The 23272-nt window shown below is 31.9% G+C and overlaps 1 protein-coding gene across 10 annotated transcripts in view; it reads right to left on the bottom strand.

The window, feature by feature from the left end:
- Window positions 1-23272, bottom strand: part of LRRIQ1 (leucine rich repeats and IQ motif containing 1) — a 243654-nt gene that overhangs the window by 142349 nt on the left and 78033 nt on the right. For all 10 annotated transcript variants that reach the window (XM_063712208.1, XM_054527442.1, XM_054527444.1 and 7 more), the window contains 4 exons: window positions 18523-18716; window positions 18081-18208; window positions 12991-13064; window positions 10511-10604 (listed from right to left, as the gene is read on the bottom strand). In XM_063712208.1, the coding sequence (XP_063568278.1) occupies window positions 10511-10604; window positions 12991-13064; window positions 18081-18208; window positions 18523-18716 (490 nt within the window). The remainder of the gene's footprint in view (window positions 1-10510; window positions 10605-12990; window positions 13065-18080; window positions 18209-18522; window positions 18717-23272) is intronic.

Raw genomic sequence — 23272 nt, 5'->3', positions numbered from 1 at the left:
GACATCATCAAAGCAAGATAATACTCAGGCTGCTACCTGATATTCCCAAGGTCTAACAAACTGATTATTATTCACTCTCTATATCCCTCAAGAAAGAAATTCAAGGCTAGATCCTTATAGTGTGCCTCCAACACTGCAGGACAGTGTTTCTGAAATGACTGTTTATGAGCTACCGTATCAGTTGTACCTGGGATGCTTTGAAAAATGCAGTCTTTCCACATGCACTCAAATGTTCATTGCAGCACTACTCACAACAGCAAAGACATGGAATCAACCTAAATGACTATCAGTGACAGACTGGATAAAGAAAATGTGGTACATATACACCATGGAATATATGCAGCCATTAAAAAAAAAACAACAACAACGAGATCATGTCCTTTGTGGGGACATGGATGGAGCTGGAGGCTATTATCCTTAGCAAACTAAGGCAGAAACAAAATACTACATTTTCTCACTTTTAAGTGGGAGCTAAATGATAAGAATTTATGAACACAAAGAAGAAAACAACAGATATTGGGGTCTACTTGAGCCAGGAGTGTGGGAGGAGGGAGAGGAACAGAAAAGATAACTATTGGGTACTGGGCTTAATACCTGGGTGAGGAAATAATATGTACAACAAACCCCCATGACATGTGTTTACCTGTGTAACAAACCTTCACATCTGCTCCAAAACCTAAATAAAAGTAAAAGAAAGAAAAAAAGAAAACTGCTGTCTTTGATTGTTTGAAATAACCCTTTTGATAGGTGGGGTAAGCTTTATTTTTTAATATGCACACTAAAGAATAAGAACCGGGCCATGCGCGGTGGCTCACGCCTGTAATCCCAGCACTTCGGAAGGCCGAGGCGGGCGGATCACGAGGTCAGGAAATCCAGACCAGCCTGGCTAACACAGTGAAATCCCGTCTCTACTAAAAAAAAGTACAATTAGCCAGGCGTGGTGGTGGGCGCCTGTAGTCCCAGCTACTCGGGAGGCTGAGGCAGGAGAATGGCGTGAACCCGGGAGGCGGAGCTTGCAGTGAGCCGAGATTGTGCCACTGCACTCCAGCCTGGGCGAGAGAGCGAGATTCCGTCTCAAACAAACAAACAAACAACAACAACAAAAGATTTTGCTAAGTACAATAAGAAATATGGTGGCACTGCTCCAGTTATACCACAATAATTTGTTCACCGGTTAACATTTCCACTGTTTTCCATAAAGAGTATGACCGTGTCTTAGAACAGTATTTCTGGAACTCTGAATTTAGAGAGTACATTTCAAATACATAGAGACACTGGGCTTCTATGCAGAATAATTAATGACAAAATGAAGAGCTATTTTAACACAATAATCTAATATAAATATTTGTTTTATCAGAAAAATGAACAGATAAATATAGTCTACTATAAGTATATTTTATTTAATAAAATAAATATTTTACACTCCAAACGATAAAAATAAATACATTCAAATATAATATGGAAGTATAGGTTTGTTTCTAGTTGTTGCAACTGTTACTACACAAAAGTTGTTCAGATGGAAACTGATACCAGATCAGCAAGGAACAAAGTAATGATTTTATCATGAAATACTATATTTTGGTCATAGATGCTGATATAAATATTACACCCAATATTTCAGGTATGGGGAACAATTCTAGGGAATGTGGATCAAGAGAGGTTGAATTTTTACATTAGGAATACTTTGATGTTATGTTTATCACCTTTATATAAAAAGTTTCCAAATGATTTAGTATTTGGAATTCCTTTGAATGTAGATATTTAGTTTGCTTGGATATTTAAGACTATAACAATATCTTGAAATTTGTGATTTATATAATCAACATCCAGATTAGAGTTAGTGTTTTATTTTAAACATTTTCTTCATGTTATTTACTTATTAAAGAACAATCCTCAGAACTGCATAACAGGGCAGTGCATGGATTGGCCTCAAGTTCTAAATGCAGACTTATGAGAGTTTATGATGAATATATTAGAAAGTGTCATAACAAGTTGATGAACGTTGGAAATGAAGTATCAGAATACTGTGCGATCTCAACATTAGTTTTTCCAGCTGGGCGCCTCCTAATCAAGGGCTGAACCAATATTTCATTTGGTGAAAACTTCCTGGTGAATATTCCACCACTTAAGAAGCTCTATTAATCATGAATGAATGAGAGAAATTCCCAAAGGAGATTTCAAACTGAGTCTATGGATTAAGTTTTAAAAAGAGATTTTTTAGTACATCAGCATTGTCCCTGTTATCACTGACTAGACATGAAAGTAAGAAGCCAATTGGGAAAATTTATAACTAATCCTTTTGTTGGTATCGTGGGGTTATGTAAAGTTCATTGGAATACACTGCTTAAAGTTTGAGTTGATCCTTTGAGTAATAAATCCATATTTTATAGATTTCCAGATTTAAAACCCTTTAGATAAATGAATTTCTCAAATTAAGTATAGGCCAACTGATGTAAATGAAATTTGACAGCCAAAATTCTAAAGTGGGAATTACTCTAGTCCAGAAAAGTTCATTTAAATATAGAAATTATCATAGCCAAATCATTTTTCATACTTATAATATAAATACTATTTATTTTCTTTCATATTACTTCTTATTATATATTTTCTGTAAAACTCTAAAGTATATAAACTTAACAAAAGCAGTAAAATGTGAATATTTATCTTTACAAATTTGTAATAAAATATGTCAATTTATTTTCCCACAAGTATGTTTTAGTCAACAAAATAAGTGTTCATGCTTCATGCAAACAAAATGATAAAAAATACATTGAAAGATTATTTGAGACATTAATTTTGTTTCTGGTTGTTGAAACTAGCAATGTGACAGCTGTTTGGATGGAAAGTGACACCAGATCAGCAAGATAATTCATGTCATTTTTGCTCAACAACTAACGAAAAATTCATGGCCCTAAAAGGACTTGCTCTGAATCATGAGAAAAGCTAATACTTTTTATTTGTCATCTAGGCTTGGCCCATATAGTTACTAGGGAAAAAAAAATCCACCTAAAAACAACACATCAGATATTTTCATTATAAATAGTATTACTTGCCAAGCAGTGCCTTTTAGATGTAATTATACTCTTGTTTTTGTATGAGAAGTTTCACTTTAAGATCTAGCTCCTAAAAATCAGGATGCCAAACTTGGAGATGAGGAGTACTTTAAACCCAGTGTAAAAGAAGCATAGCCCCAGAACTTGAGCCACTACAGGTAAGTGGAAATATCGATTGCTTCTATTCCAGATGAGGGGGTCCTACACCCAGTGCACGAAAGGTCTAGAAACACATTTAGGCGGCCTTTCTCACACACACACACACACACACACACACAACTCATTTGAATAACTGAAGTTTCTGATACCCTTATGATTTGACGTCAACAGTTGACATTTCTTGTAGTAATATGTCCTAGAGTTCAGTTTCTCAGGAAACCTGGGGAATGTGATAAATACTATAGCACTTTAGAAGTCTGAGTACTGTAGTTTCACAATCCCTGATACTGATAATTACTGTGAATTAGCAATAACACCAGTTGTCAATTTATCAGGAATAACATTTCTAATCACTAATGTAAAATTAAATGAGTTCAACAGAAAAACTTGGCGGAGGGGGGCAGAAACACGCAATTTGTCAAGCCTTTACACATTACAATGTACTTAAATACTGTAATGTATTTGTTCAACAAATATTTTGGGGTATCTATTACATACAAGGGACTGTGCTGGTACTATGTAACCAGAAGCAAAAACAATAAACAAAATTTTTTCCATTAGGGATATAACATTTTAGTTGGCTGTTTTAGATTACATCCTTTTAAAAATTAATGGATATAAACAAAATTTCTCAATTTAACAGATCTCAGTGAAGTGCTACAACACAAACCTGAAATGGACAAACTAAGTGCAATCTACACAATTCAGTACTGCAGATCAAGCTGTTAAACTCTCTGCATTAATGAATATATGTCCTTTAAAAAAATAAAGGAAATGTACTCCTCTGCACCCTCCAGAATTTGTTTCCAAGATATAAATGGTAATTCTATCACCAATTATGTTTCCTTCTGTTCTCTTTAAAATTGCAATTCTGTTCTTGTTTTCAACAAAAGTTTAGGAAACTGGTCTGAACATTTGTATTCAAGGTGCCACAAATGTCTCCAGATCGAGAATTGACCATATGCATCCAAAGGGCACATGGTGAACGACTAAAGTATAATATTAGTAAGGAAAAGTGATTACATCCTTTCCCCCAAAAATGAAGACAGATATTTATCTCTGAGTAAACAGAATGCCAATTTGCTAAAGCAAAAAGGCAAGAGGGAAGCCATAAGCTTATTATAAATTAAATAAGAGGCAAGAAAAGCCATCCAGACATTCGGGAGAACAGGGATTTTGTGCCCTAAAGATAGCCTGTGAGATAGTAAGTTAAAAGATCTTATCTATAAGAGAATGAGAGGGGAAGAGTATGTTCTCATTACATGAGTTCAACTAACGCATTTTTAATGGCTTCCCTGAAATCACATTTGAATGAGTAAAATATTTGAAACTTCCCTAAAATAACCCATGCCTTGAGGCAGTGACCAATTTTCTCTGGTAGAAATAAGAAGTGCCTGGGACAATGCAAGAAATATATCCAGAAATAAAAATGTAAACTGCCATTTTTATAACTACAGAATCCCCAGTACCCAAAGAGATTATTTCAGAACATAAAATTCTTCTTGCTTTGTCTTTCAGAAGCAAAACTCTTAAAAAGCAAAAGAAAGCCATGAGAAAAGAATAGCATATGTTTAGTATGAATGGGAAAACAATATATATTCCAAGTTAGAAATATTTCTTATGCTATTAATATAGAAAGTATAGAAATAGCCTATTTATATATTAACTTTAATATTAATATAAAATATTAATATTGATTTTAAAAACTATGTGTAAATAAAAGAGAGGAAATAATATCAAGGGTATAAACCTTATAAAAATCATTTTAAGAGAAAATAGATTCAAATCTAAGAAGTTGTAGTCTAGCTATTCAGGAGATGATAAACTATACGAGATTGAAGAATGTCCTATCCAAGGATATAATAAAATGAACAATATTTAATCTTTCCATCTCTGGAAAATTTTATACTTTAGATGTTTTTAGAAATCATTTTTTAGATATTTTGACATTTTTTAGAAAACTGCGCATGCAAACATGTCGTATCTAATGTACGCTAATTAATCTCTGTACCTCAATTGTTTATATTAACAAAATGAAAGAATTGAGAGTGTGTGTGTATGTGTGTGTATATATATATATATATATATATATATAATGTCTAATACCATATACATATACATGGTACATATGTCCCCTTCCAGCTCTATTCTGGAAGAATCTGTACAATAATCTGGGGCTATTTCCATGACTGAATTTTAGCCCTTTATAATTCCTGGACTCTAATAAATTTGGTCACTTGTTTCCTAATCTCTTATCAGTTTGCTGATGAAAAAAGTCTTCCCAAAATGCTTATTTCTGGTGGAAATACAAAATGTCTGGGACAATGCCAGAAATATATTCAGAACTAAACCTGTAATCTACCATTTTTATAACCACATATATATTCAAATGTTCTCTATTGCTCACTAAAAACAATAGCTAATATTTTCTTAGTGTGCTAGGTGAGAGTCACTTTATAAAATGCTTTCATGTGGTAGCATATTTAGCCTTCAAACAGACTGTTAGTGTGGCTGATATTCTTGTTCTTTACCTTTTCTAGCCTCTCGTGAAGTAGGTTTGGTGATATGACCAGTTACATGAATGGAACTAGTCAACGGAATGGAATATGAATGAAGTGATGACTGCCACCTCTGAAAGCAGAGTGGGTATATGTCAGTCGTACCTTCCCTATGGTCCCTTTCCCTCTCTCCTACCACAATCCACTAGCTTACAAAAGCCAAGTACAGTGAAGTCACATGAAACCAGTCTACAAAATGGAAGCAGCCTGAGTTTCTGAGTCTGCCTACATTATACAGGCTGAACCCACATCAAATGTAATGTAAACAAGAAATAATCTAGTATTGAACCACACAGATTTCTGGGTTATTTTTTATGAAGTCTAACCTATATTACCCTATGAGATAAGTACTATTCAAATCATAAGGTATCTAGGCTTTTGTAAATACCTCTCTAAAATGAGAATGACAATTACAGAACCCAACTTATAGGGCTGCTGTGAAATGAAGTAATATATAGAGAGAGTACTTCGTCTATTCTCTGACCACTATAAGTACTTGATTTCTCATCTCCTTGCAGTGGTATTTCCCAGTATACCCATTTTACATCTGAATAGACTAGCTTCAAACAGAGTCTAACTACACATCTGATCTTCCTTACTTTTCTTGGATATTCCTCCACCAGAACTGCTTTTATTATTTCTTTATGAGGTTTTAACTAAAAGTGTGCCCCTTTAACCAAGGCCGTTTCTCCTTGTTACACTAAACTCAGATGATTTTTCTAAATTTCTAAAGCTTATATGTTGTCTACAATAATCATTTGACACTAGTGTTTTATTAGACACAAAAACTCTGAGAGTTACGAGCGTAGATTTTGCAGCCAGACTGCATAGGTTAGATTTCCTGGCTGCTCTACTTGATAGCTATGTAACCTTGGTCAAGTTATTTAGCCTTTATGGGACTCAGTTTCCTCAACTATAAAATGGGATGCTGGGTTACATACATAATTGATTAGGCATATTGTACAGATTAAATGAGAACAGTGTTGAGCACAGAGTGAATGTTGTATTAGTGGTTTTGATCATTATTATTTTTCATGGTTATCAATTCTGTGCCTACATTTTATCTCCCCTATATGATTAGAAAAATGCCTTAAAATTATGGGTTATATTAAATTTCCTTCATAAGGTCCAACATGTTAGGACACTGAGGACACTGCATACATGAGGAGTTCACTAAGTACTTGGTGATTGAATAAGATCCCATATATAATCTGGTTAACATGGTAATGGGAAATAGTAAATTTTTGTTCTCTTACCATGTTCTAAGAATTGTTCTAAATAAATTACGTGTATTATACCAGTCAGTTCTCATAACCACCCCATGAGACTATCATCCTCATTTTACTACGGGGATTCAGAGACATAAAAAAGTTAAGTTAGAGCTGGGCGTGGTGGCACACACCTGTTGTCCCAGCTACTCAGGAGGCTTTGGTAAAGGAATTGCTTAAGTCCAGGAGTTCAAGGCCATCCTGGGCAACACATAAAGACCACATATCTAAAAAAGAAAATTAAGTTACTTGTCCAGGATCACACAGTATGGGGTAGGGGTAGAATATCCTTGTTTTAAAATGGTGATTTTCAAACTTTAGTATATATCAGAATCATCAAAAGGGCTTCTTAAAGTACAGATTACTGAACACCATTCCTAGGTTTCTGATTCAGTAGGCTTGGATGGTGTCAAAAATTCTGCATTTCTGCCGGGTTTCCAGGTGATGATGAATGATGCTGGTCAAGAGACACACCTTTGAGAACCACTGTACTAGGTCATACTCTTTCATCTGTGCTGCACAGCTTAACGTACACTTGGAAAAGACATTTCTAAACTGGAAGTTGACAAATTTTTTTCTAAAACATGTGGAAACATGCCAGATTTCCCTAAATAACATTGTACTGTTAGAAACTTTTTTGGAAACCTAGCTCTAAAGAAAAAAGAAAGAAAAATGGACTTTTTGGGCCAAGATGATAACTCTTCTAAGATATACAAGTTACCAATATGCAGTAAATTACACAGGTGTTTGAGTTAGTGTAAAAATGCTTCTATCTTCTTAACCAAAGACCAAGTAACAAATCCAGGAAACAAATTAATCTAGAAAGAATGTCAGAGGTTTGCAGTAGCCTCAGACAAGAGTGGGAAGAGAGACTATTCCCCAGACTCTAATAGCTTGTTCTACAGGTGCATTAAGTCAGATATGGGAATTTCAAACATAACCAGACATTTAATTCTTCTGTAATATATCTTATGCTCCTCTGAAATTGTCAGATCCAGGGTCTTCCTGGACATGGCCACACCTTGCAGAGAAACCAAATCAGGGCAAAAAGTCAACAGCTTCTGCCCTAGGATCATGTGTTATAGCTATTTTTTTTTTTTAGTCTGTGTTTTGTTCATAAATGTATTTTAACTGCCTGAACAAGTTGACAAGTTTTCCTGATTTGATTTAAACTCTAATGGTCCTAATATATATTTTGCTACTTAATATGTATTTTAGTAAATGTGTGCCTTCCCCTATACTCAGCATGTTTGTATTGGCAAACTCATTTTCCTAAATTGTAGCCTTGTTCATGCTTGGCTTGTCCTGCCTTGATGTACCAGTGAAATGACAGTATAAAAATGTCAAATGTACAATAAATGATGTGAAGCCATCTCAAAAATGAATGTTCTGAGCATAAAAAAAGACAAAAGTGTAAGCCAGAATGATCACCAATTCCACAGTGGAAAATTTCACAGTGGACATATGCAAATTCTCTCAGTATTCTGGGAGGTAATTCACTTAAACGTGGCAAATCAGTAATCTTCTGTTGATGTGTAAGAAAAAGCCATCTAAATTCAGGGGAAAGAACCAGTAGAAACTGAAGGCAGAACTATAGGAACTGACATAGGAGATTAGTTCCCACAGGCAAAGTTAAAATGATACATAGAAGATTGGGCACAGTGTCTCACATCTGTAATCCCAGCACTTTGGGAGACTGAGGTGGGAGGATTTCTTGAGCCCAGGGGTTTGAGACCAGCCTGTCTCTATATGAGACATCTGGAAAAAATACTCAGAAAGTTGTCATCATAGTAGTACGGCTAAATTAGCATTAGTCCAAAGATTTCTTTGGACCATTCTAACAGAACTTAAAAGCAAGCTTAGAAAGTATCTCATTAGTGCCAAGTAACTTAGCCAATGCACACCAAACACAAAATAGAGGCTATTTAAAGTAATACAATGAAATTAAGCATTGGGAATATAAAATTCAAAATGTCCAGAATACAACCAATACTGACCAGGCATGCAATGAAGCAGAGAAATATGATCCAGAATCAGTGGGAAAAAAAATCAATACAAGTAGACCTTCAAATGATAGAGATGATGGAAAGAACAGATAAGGAAGTTAAATTAATACAGCTATTATTAATATTTCCCACATGTTCAAGAAGGTTCCAGAAAGCATGAGCATGATTAGAAAAGAAATTACAAATGTTAAAGAAATACATAAATTTATATAGATGAAAAATATATCTGCAATCAGAAATGAAAAATAGATGAGAGTGAAAGCAGAGTAGATACTTAAACAGAAAATATCAGAGAATTTGAAGACAAAGCAATAGAAACTATTCAGAGTGAGTGAGGCACGGAAAGGGAAAGAAATAATAATAAGTAAAAGAAAAAAACAATAGCAACTGCTGGGATAACTCAAATGGTCTGATATTGTTGAAACTGGAGTCCTACTAGGGCAGAATAGGTAGTGAAACAGAGAACAAAAAAATCTGAAAAAAAAATGGCCATAAATTTTCCAAATTTTATGAAAATGGCAGATCCAAAAAGTGTGATAAATCCCAAGTAAACTAAATGCAACCACACCAAAACATATTGTAATCAAATTCCTGAAAACTAGTGATCAAGAGAAAATCTTAAAATCATTCTTAGACAGAGAAAGAAAGACAAGAATGTCAGTAGACATTTCTCACCGGAAACAATGAAAGCCATCAAAGAGTGGAGAGATGTTTTTAAAATACTGGGGGAGGGAACTGATTGCAAAAAAGCATGAGGTATTTCTTAAGGTGATAAAAATGTCCAGTTTTTCACAAAATATTCATATTCATAAACAAAAATGATAAAAATTATGATATGTAAGTTATCACAAAATAGCTAATTTTTGAAAAAAGATGGTGGTCAATTTGGGGGAAATGGTGTTAGTATATTATTAGAAGTGTAAATGAGAAAACTTTTTTCTATGAAAATGTATTAAAAATTACAAAATATTTTTCTTGGTTTACATTTAGGTATTGCAGTATTCCAAAAAGGGGCAAGAATTTAAACATGCTTATAACACAAACTTTTTAACAGACACCATCCTTCTCTTTTAGGAAAATAAAACAAAACCAAATTACTCTCAAAAACGAAACAATTTAAGTAGGAAGCTATGTAATTAGATGATTGGCAAAAAAGCAATTCTCAACAAATATATTTTCTATAAATGCAAAACCCAAGTTAATATCACACTAAACTTGTCACATAATTAATGGTTTACATTACAATTTTAATTTCAATTTTGTATTAGTTCATACATGTGCAAGAAAATTATTTTAGAATAAAAACATTTTTAAAACTACTTTTACAAAATTTTTTGGTTTAAAATGACTTAATTTTTTAATTAACTTATCCCAGGTAATTGTTATTCATAGGACAATTTTTATCAAACTGTTTTTTCTGCAACTATAATAATGGATATTCATGGGGCACAACAATGCTTCTTTACCTCCAGTTTGTTTCTTGAAGAAGTGGGTTTCCAGTGAGAGACAATTCACGGAGAGAATAGCATGCATCAAACCATTTTATGGCACTTTTAAGATCTACAGAAAATAAAATCATTTTGAAAGGTATCACAGAGTTAGAACAAATATCATAAGTCTATGACCACTGTATTTACTGGTTAGCTATTAAAGAAAAGCAATATTTTTATTTCTTCTGCAGAATACTATATGCTTTTTAAAGAAGACTGTGTTAAGAACACAGACTATTGTCAGAATATATGTTTCTACCATTTAACAGCTGTGTGAACTTTTGCAAATCTGCTTTACAATTCAGGTTCATATCTGTCTTATAGGGTTAGGATTAAATGAGATAATGTGTACAAAAGACAGAATAGTTTGTGACAGATTGTAAGCACAAAATCTGAAGAAGTAAAATCTAAAGTAATAGGATAAGTATTAAAATTGTATATACAACGAAATAGAATTGCATGGATCTTTTTACCTTTAAAAAAGTGAATATAGGGCCAGGGGCAGTGGCTCACACCTGTAATCCCAGCACTTTGGGAGGCGGAGGTGGGCAGGTCACCTGAGGTCAGGAGTTTGAGACCAGCCTGACCAACATAGAGAAATCCCGTCTCTACTAAAAATACAAAATTAGCTGGGCATGGTGGCGCATGCCTGTAATCCTAGCTACTTGGGAAGCTGAGGCAGGAGAATCACTTGAACCCGGGAGGTGGAGCTGAGATCGTGCTATTGCACTCCAGCCTGGGCAACAAGAATGAAACTCTGTCTCAAAAAAAAAAAAAAAAAAAGAAAGAAAACTAAAATGACCTGTCCTAAAATAGAACAAAACTAAGCCCGGCAGGAACAAACTTATTTAAAAATTATTCATAATTAATTTGACTTCCTGCAAGAATAAAACTTACCATCCTTTATAGGAAGACAACACCCTGACTTACTGAACTATTTACAATGTTCAACAAATAGTTAAAACTTAGTAGACATCCAAAGAAATAGTAAAACATTAGCCATAGTTATGAGAAAAGCAATCAATAGAAACATATCCCAAAGAAAACCAAATGTAAAACAATTTTTGCACAAAGATGGCAAAGTAATTCAATTATGAAAAAAAGCTTATTCAACCAGTGTGGCTGGAACAATTCGATATCCATATAAAAAATGAACTCAACCTCTACTTCACACCATACATAAAAATTAATCTGAAAGGGATCATAGTCCTAACAGTAAAAACTGAAAGTACAAAAGCTTCTAGAATAAAGCACAGAAAATTATCTTCTCAATCTAGGAGTGAAAAATTTATTACAAAAGGACACACAAAAATAACGAAAAAATTAAAAATATCTACTCATCTAAATGTACCATTTAGAAAATTGATAGGTAAAACAAAGGCTAGAAATTTATAAGACAATGATGTCCAGAATATGTAAACATTTTTATAGATCAATAAGAAAAATAAAAATAATCACATTTCCAAAATGGTGAAACACTTGAATACACACAACAAAATAGGGTGCAAAAATCACCAATAAACACTTGTAAAGAGGTTCAACGTCTTTATTAATCAGGTCAATGTAAACTAAAACCACAATGAGATAACAGTAAATTATTAAAAGCTCTCTAGAATGGAGCAATTGTAACTCTTATTTCTGGTGGGGTTGTAAAATGTTCCAACTACTTTGGAAAATAGTATGTCAGTTTCTTTTAGAGTTACACCTACTCTATTATCCAACAATTACACTCTTACACATTTACCCAAGAGAAGAGAAAACTTAAGCCTGCAAAAATATTTGTACAAGAACCATAGGAACTTTGTATTCATAACCCCCAAACCACAAACAATCAAAGTATGTTCAACAGGGGAATGGATAAACAAATTGTGATATATTCATATATCCCTTACACTTCAGAAAAATAAATTAATAAATATACAAAGTGGTAGAATGTCAGATGCTAATATCACACAAAGAAAGTTGTAGAAAAAAAGGAATGTACTATTTGATCCAATTAATATAAAGACAAAATTAATGTGTGGTGATAAATTCAGTCTGTGGCTGCCTCTAGGAGTGGACTGACTGGGACTGGGAATGCAGAAATTTTGAGGAAAGGAAGGAGTCAATTCAAGTCATGATTCTTTAATAAATTTTTAATGAGTGACTACTCTATACCTGTTAGGTATACTGTTTGCTCATCTTCATTAGGCTATTCATTTCATAAGTAAAAGATGTATGACTTTTAAATAAAAGCATAACTGTGACTTTGGCTAGGCCTACCAGAAAGAGGTGGAAGTAATATGACTGTAAAAGTGGAAATAAAATTTCAAGTGAATTATTTCAGCATGCTTTATTTTACAGGTTTATTATATGTAAATGCCATTAACTCATGCATTTAAAACAACCCCTTATCATATTTGAAACAGAAAGTCAAAAGTCTATTATTTAAAATACATATATTATGCTAAACTTACCAGAAAGACAATTGTGGCTGACATCTAGCTTTTCCAATGAAACAAAATGAAAAAGTGGTACAATTTTGGTCAAGCTGAAAACAAAAACATAAACTTCATCAAAATTCTAAATTGGAAAGTCCTTAATGTTACCATTGTTACTATATAACAATACACTTTTATAATACAATTATATAATTATACACATTTTATACAATTTTATATATACAATTATAATTGTACAATACAATTACAGCACTTGCTAACAGTGCTTTTTACAAATGCAGTAATTATAGACTTCTACGTATTTATGATGGAAGACTTCTATTCATTTTTTAAAAGAAATCCTGAAATTACTAATTTCAATCACAAAAATCATGGATTTTCATGTGTATTTGCTATTTAAATAAGAATAAGTGGGTTTTGTTCTAATTATTTTGTTTTGTATTCATATAAGGCCAAATTTACAAAGAATTTACATTTTTTATTTATTTTTCTCCCTGCCTGAAACACATAACCTAAACTTTTAAGGTACAAATGAAAAATCACTTTTCAACAGGAGAAATTACTACCTTTCAACAGGAGAACTAACTAATCACTAGTTTTGTTTTAAAAAATCTTTCTTTACTAATTGAAAGTATAGTACTGTAAGTATTCAAAATTAAACTGGGCTTACTTTTAAATTGGAAATATACTCAATATGTAAATAAATGAGTATAAGAACAGAATAATATAAAATGTTTTACCTCAATAGAATGGACTCAAACTTGGCCAAAACACACTGATATTTAAAATTAATACTAATTAATTATGCATATTATAATCTAGTAATAATTAATTTTCCTCCTACATTTAAAGGTTTTTATTGTTTTCTAAGTTATAATTGTTATCAAAAATCCATATTCAAAAAAAATTCGTGATATTCAAAATACCCACATCACTGGAAATAAAAGCTATAAAGGGTAAATTAACTCTAGTTTGATTTGCATTTCCAACTAGGACAAGTCTACACTTACTGTGTAACATAATATCACATTACCTGTAGCTATTTGGAAATTAAATTAAGCCAGCTCATCTGAATCTTTAAGCAAGACAAAAACTCCTTCGTTTTATATATATATATATATATATATATTTTTTTTTTTTTTTGCCACAATTAGAAAAGTCTTCTGAATTAATTCCCACTATAATTCCATAGCTGTTCAAAATACGCTTTGGCTCAAGGTCTATCTCTGGTACAAAGTAAATAAGTATGCATTAATTTTCACTTTTATTGCTTTCGTGTTTTTTATACTCTCCCTCCAGTTGTCCTGGAAGGGTCCTTTACCTCTTTATTTCTACAAACTCACTGCCATAGAAAACACCACCACCACCACCACCACCAACAACAAAATCTCTTATTTTTATATTCTCAGGTCAGAAGCTCACAGAGTAACCCTGTGAGTGGAAGCCTCATGGGGTCTGGCAGAAGACTAACCCTTGTATTGACCGTCACTCTTCCCCTGTACTATCCCTTTCAGCATTAGCAGAGAGAAAGAAGATATACTACTGATGAAAAAGTAGATGATGTAATGAGGCTGGGAGAACATCTCTCTACATGTTGCCAATCCTAAATACAATATTACATTCATATTAAACATATAAGATACCACTTCTTAAAAGCAATTTCCAGGAGAAAATATCCAAGGTAATAAAAGTGAGAATATATTGGCCATTACATATACTGAATTATTTGTACATATACTCCATAACAGTGAAATTTACTGAAATCTTACACAGATACTGAAGTAAAGAAAAGGAAAAAAAAAAGTCAAGGGAAGGGAAGGGAAGTGGGGTGGGAAGAGATGGAGGGATAGAGGAAATTCAGGCTTTACCTATACATAATTAGTGGGTTTAAGTCTCAATTTTATGACATTTCCTATTCAAGCACATTCTGTATAATTATTACATGCAATTTATACATATAAATATTCAAGTAAAAATAAAATTTTAATAAATGTATTAACAAGAAAATTGTTGTTAACAAGAAAATTGTTATTAACAAGAAAACCGTTTCTGTGCTCTACCCTTAATATATTTCTAATACTAACTCTTCACCCTTCCAGTGAAAGGATTTTGAAATATTAATAGTAATGGCATATTAAACCATTCAGAATACAATTTTTTTTCTTTTTTCAGAGTATCTCACGCTTTTAGCCAATAAGTTATATGGTAACATATAGGTTATAAAAAGACCTCAAATGAAAATAACCAATAATTTTTTAGAATCAAAAATCAATAAATCTTTGCAAAAATCAAAGAAAAGAAATATACGCTTTGAAAAAATCTTTTTGTAATATTGAAAGTAATCTTTTCAGATAACCGTGCTGTTAAAATCATGTTTGTTTTCTTCTTCTGAAATTTTAATCAAGAAAACTGGCTACTCATTCACCTTTATAACTACTCATTAGGATGGTAGAAACTTAATAGTATAATTCTTTCTTAAAAAACCTCTAGAACTTTTCCTTTTACTGACATTCTGTGTATATTGTTTCCAAGAAAATTCAAACCAGAAAGACAAAGGACATTAGTGAAAACCTAAAACCATTTGACCTTGTCACATTAGCCCTGGGCATTAAAAAGATATAAATTTCAAAGACGACAAAAAGCAAAAGATTTGTACAATGAACAGCCAATGGGTAATAGTTTCCACTTTCTGCTCCTACTTAGAGTCTCACTGGAAGTAAAAAGGCTTATAAAGCCAGAGAGTCATCCAGTTAGAACTGCACTAAGTCAAACTTAAAACAGTCACATGTCTTACTGAAAATTTAAAACAGAAATCAGGATGAAACAAGTATTTCAAACAATATGTACTAAGTATCATTCTTTATATGTATTCCATTTGTTGGGAAAAAAAGCATATGGACACATAATATCTTCTTTGTGATGAAAATATCAAAAATGAAAGGAAAAGTATATATAATTTAAAATCCATACCAAACACAAATCCAAATATCACATTATAAAATTATTCTCCCTTTCCTCTTGGATCATCATTAAAATCCCATAAAATAGGTAAGGTAGGCATTACCACTTTTACTTGTGAGAAAAAACTGAGGGTCAGATGGCAGAATTGCTCAACATGTACTGACCAAGTTGTAGGTTCAATATTCAAACACAGATTTGGTTTTATCAAACCTAACATAGTTTTCAAAAAAGTCACTTCCCATGTAAGAGCATAAATTAAAATAGATAATTTCTACAGTCAATGAAAATAAACTTGTGAAATATTCTAAGGTTGAAGATTATCTTTACACTATGACATTACAAAATCATTTTAGTATTCCATATGTCCTTTACTATCAATGACATTTCCCTGGTGCTCTTGGGCCTTCTCCCTTCATCCTCTCAATAATGGCAGAAGGTTACATGTACAAAGAGCTCTGACAGACTCAGAAGAAATATATTCCAATATCAGTGACAGTATTATTTAAAATTTCAAAATCACATATATTATATAATAATTTTACTTTTTGCTATAGATGAGTTTTAAAAATTAAGTTCTTTTATGCCAAAATGCTCTGTGGGTGTGAGAACATACATTACTCATTTTTCTATCCCCCAAATAGCAAACCCCATCTCAATAGTCAAACGTTATAAGATTACGCAAACAAAATTATAAATAGAAAACATTTGGATTAATCATTCCAATTATCATGCTCAGTTCTAAAAAATATTTAATTCTCTAGTTTATATAACTCCCATTTTATCAGCTCAATATGCATATGTCATATCATACTGATAGAGAAATTCTATCAGCTAGTATTAAATTTAATTTTTAGAAATAGACTATCTTTGATAATTTAAATTGCCCAAATAAATTAAAGGCATTACTTGTCAAAAAATTTCTTGATTTTCTTTATAATCTTTTTAAATATTTTATGCTCATTAATGTGGCTTGAGGTCCACTTTTATAAAATATGTTAGGTATCTCAATTCCTCCGTGACTTACTGCGTATGTCCAAAACATAGCTGAATATTTCATTTTGAAAGCATACTCTGTACCTGGAAAATATTCTGAAAAGATCCAAGGAGTTTGAATTGCCCAAATTACTTACACAGTATTATCTGATGGAGCTGGCTCTGGGAACAAATGTCCTTTTAAACTCAAGTCAAATTTTAAATTTTAGATTGATTAAAATAATTTGAGGGGATTTTTTGAATACATATTTGTTTTTCAATGTCAAAGTTTAATAGGTGGAAGTTAGGTCATTTAGTATATACCTGCTTAGAAGATGAACACTATTGTGGAAGAGACTGAGAGATGATTTTATATGTCTCAGGGGAAAATAGGTATATATGTAAAAATGATATTGTCCTTATTTGTGTGTTTTGTGAGCACTGCATAACTTAAAGGAACAATTTCTTGTTAAAGGTGGTTTCTTTCCCCTACTCCTTGTGCCTTTGATGAAGAAATTAATCATATTAGAGTGAATGGATTACAATGAAATATTAAGCAGAGGAGAAATACACATATTGTGCTCCTGTTTTGGTTTAGCCGGTTATTCTCAGCAAAGATCCAGATGTTTTGTGGTTTCAAACAGATCTTCTGAGGCAGGTACCCATTTCAATTGAATGTTAAGGTACTTTTTTAAGTGTTACTTTATATCCTTAGGGAAATCAAATTTAAATCCATCCTAACAGTTTCAAAAAGACATGCAAGTTGAGAGCAGATTAAAAATTGCCCTTCCAGGACTTAATAAGTACCATTTGAGAGAATGAGACATCCTTCTGAATTAAATTAACTACCTCCTGTATTTTCCAAGGACTATGCTCCGTATAAACATAAACAAATCTTCCCTGAGAGATTTCTACAAGTGCATCCTTGAGAAGAAATAAAATTAGAAAGATAAATGGACAAATAAAATTCTACTAAAATTTTAGGGTATGCCAATAATTCATTTTAATTTTAAAAAATTCTATAATGTTATCTTTATAATTTATATACTAATTTATTTTGATGCAATCTCATTGAATTATTAGAGAAATCTAACTTTTATGGTAGTCTATGAACATCACATATTTATTTTAAACAATCATTCACTGAATTTATTTCTTAAGTATGCTTTTACCTGTTTTGAGAGATAGTAATATTTTGTAGTAAAGGCAGCCAGTATGAAGAAAATGCTTCCACAGTTGAAATGCTGTTATCATCCAAGTGCAATTCTCTTAGTAAAACAAGATTCTCCAAGGATGGAAGCTATATTTAAATTTGGTTTATTAGTTTATATTAAGCAAAATATTTTATCATTTAGCCCAATTAAAAAATATACAACCTTCCAAAACTAACAACAAATAGATTCTGATGAAGTGCATATCATAAAGTATAAGACTTTTTAAATATGAATAAAATTTCTATTAACCGTATGATATTTAATATTCTTGATAAAGGTTACTTCATGGTGAAAAATGAACAAAATAATTATTCAAAATTGCTTTTAAAATGTGATTGGTACTTCTATCAAAAGAAAAGTGTTGCTTTATCACAGAAATCAATTAATTCAAAGCAATTACCTCACTCAGATAATTTCCCTGTAACTTCAATATTTGGAGCAATCCACAATTTTCAACGCCCTCTATATCAGTAAGATGATTATGGGAGCAATCTAGGTATACAATGGTAGGTGTATCACAAAGACCTTTTGTACTAATTAACTGATTGTGGTCCAAAATTAGTTGCTGAAGATTTTTCAAAGATTCTAAACCACCTAGAAGAAAAAAGTTATAAGATCACCTGTGTCATACAGTCCTCCAGACTCTAGAAGAAAAGTTTCCATTTTTTTTCTAAATAATTGCACCTTTGTATTTCTCACTATCATTAATTACAAGTGAGGACTTAGTCCAAATTCCTGATGAAACATATCTTGTAAACTGTGTTATTATTTAAACTGGCAGCTGGGTGACATATTTTTGAATGACATAATTATCTATCAATTAAAAATTGCACAAAGTACTAAAAGGCATACACTGGGAATGAATGCTTTATATTCAAATAATAAAACAAGGGAGAGATATAAGGACTTTTTTCTTAAAAGAATAGTTTTTAACTCATTCCAGAGCCTTTAAACTTTGAATCCTTGCTTCAGGTTGCATGTATAGTATTAGAATGTCATTTTCCTACCATTTGAATATCTACCTTAGATTCCCAAATGAAGTATGTACAATCATCAGAACCAATGAATTAGTAGCATATTCTTCAGGTATTTCAATATTGTCGTGAGGGACTTCCTCTTTGACCAGATAAACTTAAAATCAGTATGATACTATCTACAAAATATTAGATGAGCCTTAGAAACTGTAACTCAGTGGTCATAAGGAAAAAACTGAGAAGGTTGCTTAAATCAGCCATCAGGAGTTAGCATGAGAAAAAGACGCTGAGGAAGTTTGTAAAGTTTCAAGGAAGATATTAAAAATCTAGAAAATGTTCTTTAAATCAGATACTAGATTATGCATTTTTTTTCTGTAGGTGTTACTCTGTTAGTTAAAATTATGTAGCCATAAAAAAGGATGAGTTCATGTCCTTTGTAGGGACATGGATGAAGCTGGAAACCATCATTCTGAGCAAACTATCGCAAGGACAGAAAACCAAACACCACACTTTCTCACTCATAGGTTGGAATTGAACAATGAGAATGAGAACACTTGGACACAGGGTGGGAAACATCACACACTGGGGCCTGTCATAGGGTGGGGTGAGGGGTGAGGGATAGCACTGGAGATATACCTAATGTAAATGACGAGTTAATGGGTGCAGCACACCAATATGGCACATGCATACATACGTAACAAACCCGCACGTGGTGCACATGTACTCTAGAACTTAAAGTATAATAAATAAAATAAAATAAAGAACTATAGGCACCATATCATGGGTGCAGTCCTAAAAATAAATAAATAAATAAAAATAAAATAAAATAAGCAATTCTAGAAACTGGAAGTAAAGTTTAAGGTCTTAAGTACGCATTGGTAAGCAGAATGTCTTTAGTGAGAACTGTATACACAGGAGTCCCTGAGGTTGCATTTTGGAGAACTGTGATTCATTCTGATTTTCTTGTTATACTCCTACAAAATTGTTTTTTTTTTTCAATTAAATGTTGACATAAACATGAGTTTTTTAAAACAAAAAGGTTATTTGATAATAAATTTAAATATGTAATTTTTAAAATATATATTATGTATAAAAATTGATACCTGGAATTTATGAAATACATTTATCCTGGGGGAATTTAGAATATCTAACCCAAGATTTGTTATTTTGATTATGTATAAATTCACAGAAAGAAAGGGTGAACAGTCTACTTTTTATGAGATGAAGAAATAAAAGAATCAATTAATATTAATGAAATCTTATAAGAAAATTTAATTCAGCATATATTTAAAAATTCAGATAATGCAATAAGAAAATTAGTGTACTATAAAAATGTTTCATAGAGATATATTTCAAGATATATCTTAAATAAATTTCAAAATTACAGTATCTCTAATAGTTTGAGTCAAATATAGTAACTTAATGTTATAAATGTTATTTCTTATAAAAAATTTTTATGCAAACAGTAAATTCTCTTATAATGAAAAATAAATCATGTAATATCAAAGAAAGCATGAAAATACATAATAGGCTCATAGAAGAAGACAAACTGAAATCCAAATTCAGGCTATACTCTAGCATTTTTAAGTTTTTAATCTATGATTGATGTACTGATATTTTCCTATAATGTAAAATAACAATTACAACTTAGAGAAAATTGTTATCTATTAGTATCTGGGAATAAATTGTTCTGCCTTATCAAATATTTGACAGAGTTAAAATGACAGATCAATTCTATATTATAAATTTCAATGGATTAGAAATAGTTTGTTATATATTTTAATAAATGTATATTGGCTGTCATGAAATTTAAGGTCTGCTAAAATAGAAAATATATTGAAATTTTGTAAGCCTTACAATCATATCTGATGAGCATCAATTAATCCACTGAAGCAGACAGCCCAGGCAAAATAAAATACCAATTAAAACAGATTAGTAGTTGTGTAAAGTGAAATGTCCTTTATTAAATATTTAAATGTCTTAAGCAGTCTACTTACATAGGCTTAATATTTTTAAAAACCATATACATTGCTCTTAAGTTTTCCAGAACTAATCTGAAATAGAAATTTCTATTAACTCATTTGGAATGGGGAACATATTTGTGATATTTTTCAAGGGTCATCCAAAAAGAGAGCCAAGAATGAAACATTAGGTTACACAATGACGAAAGGTGCAGGATTCGGCAAAGAAAGCTGAAAGGAGAAAGCAGATAAAGCAGGAGAACAATTGGGAGAAGAAACGAGGAAAATGCAAACAGAATTCTGCAATGAAGAAAGGTAGAAGAATAAAAATAAAATAGTATACAATTATGAAATTGTATTATGAAAGGCATTTTTATTTATACGGAATTATAAACAGTCCACAGTATTAGGTATAGTTCACAAAGGAATCAGAAGAGGTCAATGTTTTGACAGTGATGAAACAGTTTACTAGAGGCATTAGTGGTATAAACAGGATGAAAACCTGTTTTCATCAGTGCAGTGGAAGTGGAGACAATAATTGTAGACTTTATATTTTTGATAATGGAGAGAAGATTCTCCAAAGCCTTGAAGATGGCCTACATGACCCTCCATGATCTGCCTCTCATAATCTCGTTGAACTCATCCTCTACTACTGTCTCTTTTTGTCAGTTCATTCTAACTTGCTGGCCTCCTTGCTTTTTCTCACACATGCCACACGTGCTACCACCTTAGGGCTGTACATGTCAAAAACAACTAACAGTGTGCCACATATTAGTCTAGAAGGAATTAACAAGAATTATCTGCTAATATCAAATTTTAAAAGACAACGTAATTTTCAATCAAGTACAAGGAAGGTACAATTATCCTATTCAACATTCTGTTAGAGATTCCAATCTGCTGGAATAACCGTGATTTCAAGCCTCAGAATATTAAGAAATATTTTACCTAGCATTTTTACTTCTATGAATCTACTACATAGTGATACACCAATATAAACAAATACATAGAAATGTTCTTGTCTGTATTATTTAAATGCAAAAAAATGGAGACAAGTTTAATGTCCATCAATAAGGGAACAGTTAAATTATGGAGTGTATCTAAAATGAATATTTATAATCTTTAATATAGAGTAGTACTAAAATGGAAGAATGTCCATGATATATTACTGTATGTAAAACCTAAGTTGCATACATAGGCTTTTAGCTATGGAGTAAACCTAAATTTAAATATACACATGAACCTTAACTTAAATCTACATATCTCTCATTTTATTGCATAGGACAAGGTCTAGAATGAGTCACAAGCAATTGTTAACAATGGTCACCCCTGCAAAACGAGAGAAAGGAGGTGAGCAGAAAGATAAAGTTTCACAGCTCATTCTGTATACTTCTCTTTTTTTATATTTTTAAATGATAATTTAATTTCTTGTGTAGTGTTTTTTAAAAACAGTATATTTGGGAAAAGAATCAGTATTGAAAAGAACTGTTATTTTGTATTTAATTCTGACCACTATTGCCGCCACCAACAACAGCAGCAAAAAAAAAAAATGGTTATTGAATTGAACTATTCAAAAATTTGGGAAAACCTGATGCTCTCTCCCATCACAAGTGTTTGTTATATGCCAAAGTGGGAGAATGCTCTCTATAGAAGGAAAGGCATATCTCTTAGATTTTAAGTTGAAAGATTTAAAGAAAATTCAGCAAAATTATTTTTTAAAGGATTCAGTTTGGTCTCTAAAACACTGGTCTAACTATCGCAGTGAGGAGAGAGGTGCATTTAAGAAAGGCACATTTTTATTATATAATTTAAAAGTCAGCCTAATCTTTTTTTTAAAAGGAAATTATCCAAAAATATGTGAAACTGAGGTCTGCCAAAAACTATGTGAGTGAGCTTAGAAGTAAATTTTTTATTTTCACTGAACCTTGAGAAGATGAGAGTCCTGGTTGACAGCTACAAAATGAAACCTCAACAGACCCTGAGCCAGAACCACCCAGCTAAGTAAGGCATTCCCAGATTTCTCTCAGAAAATGCTAGGTAATAAATATTTGTTGCTAAGGTTTGGGATAATTTGCTTCACAGCAATATGTAACTAATACAATAAGGATTCTCTATTCTGAAGAAAATGTAACTCAAGAAGGACAAAATGTTGAAAATACTTTGGGCTACAGAAGAATATTTTAAAAAATTTAATATGACTAGATTTCAAAGATATTAA

This window comes from Pongo abelii, chromosome 10, assembly GCF_028885655.2.
Source record: "Pongo abelii isolate AG06213 chromosome 10, NHGRI_mPonAbe1-v2.0_pri, whole genome shotgun sequence".
In the NCBI taxonomy this organism is placed as follows: Eukaryota; Metazoa; Chordata; class Mammalia; order Primates; family Hominidae; genus Pongo; species Pongo abelii.
Note: the sequence above shows the minus strand (reverse complement) of the source record. Positions and strands in the feature narration are given on the sequence as shown.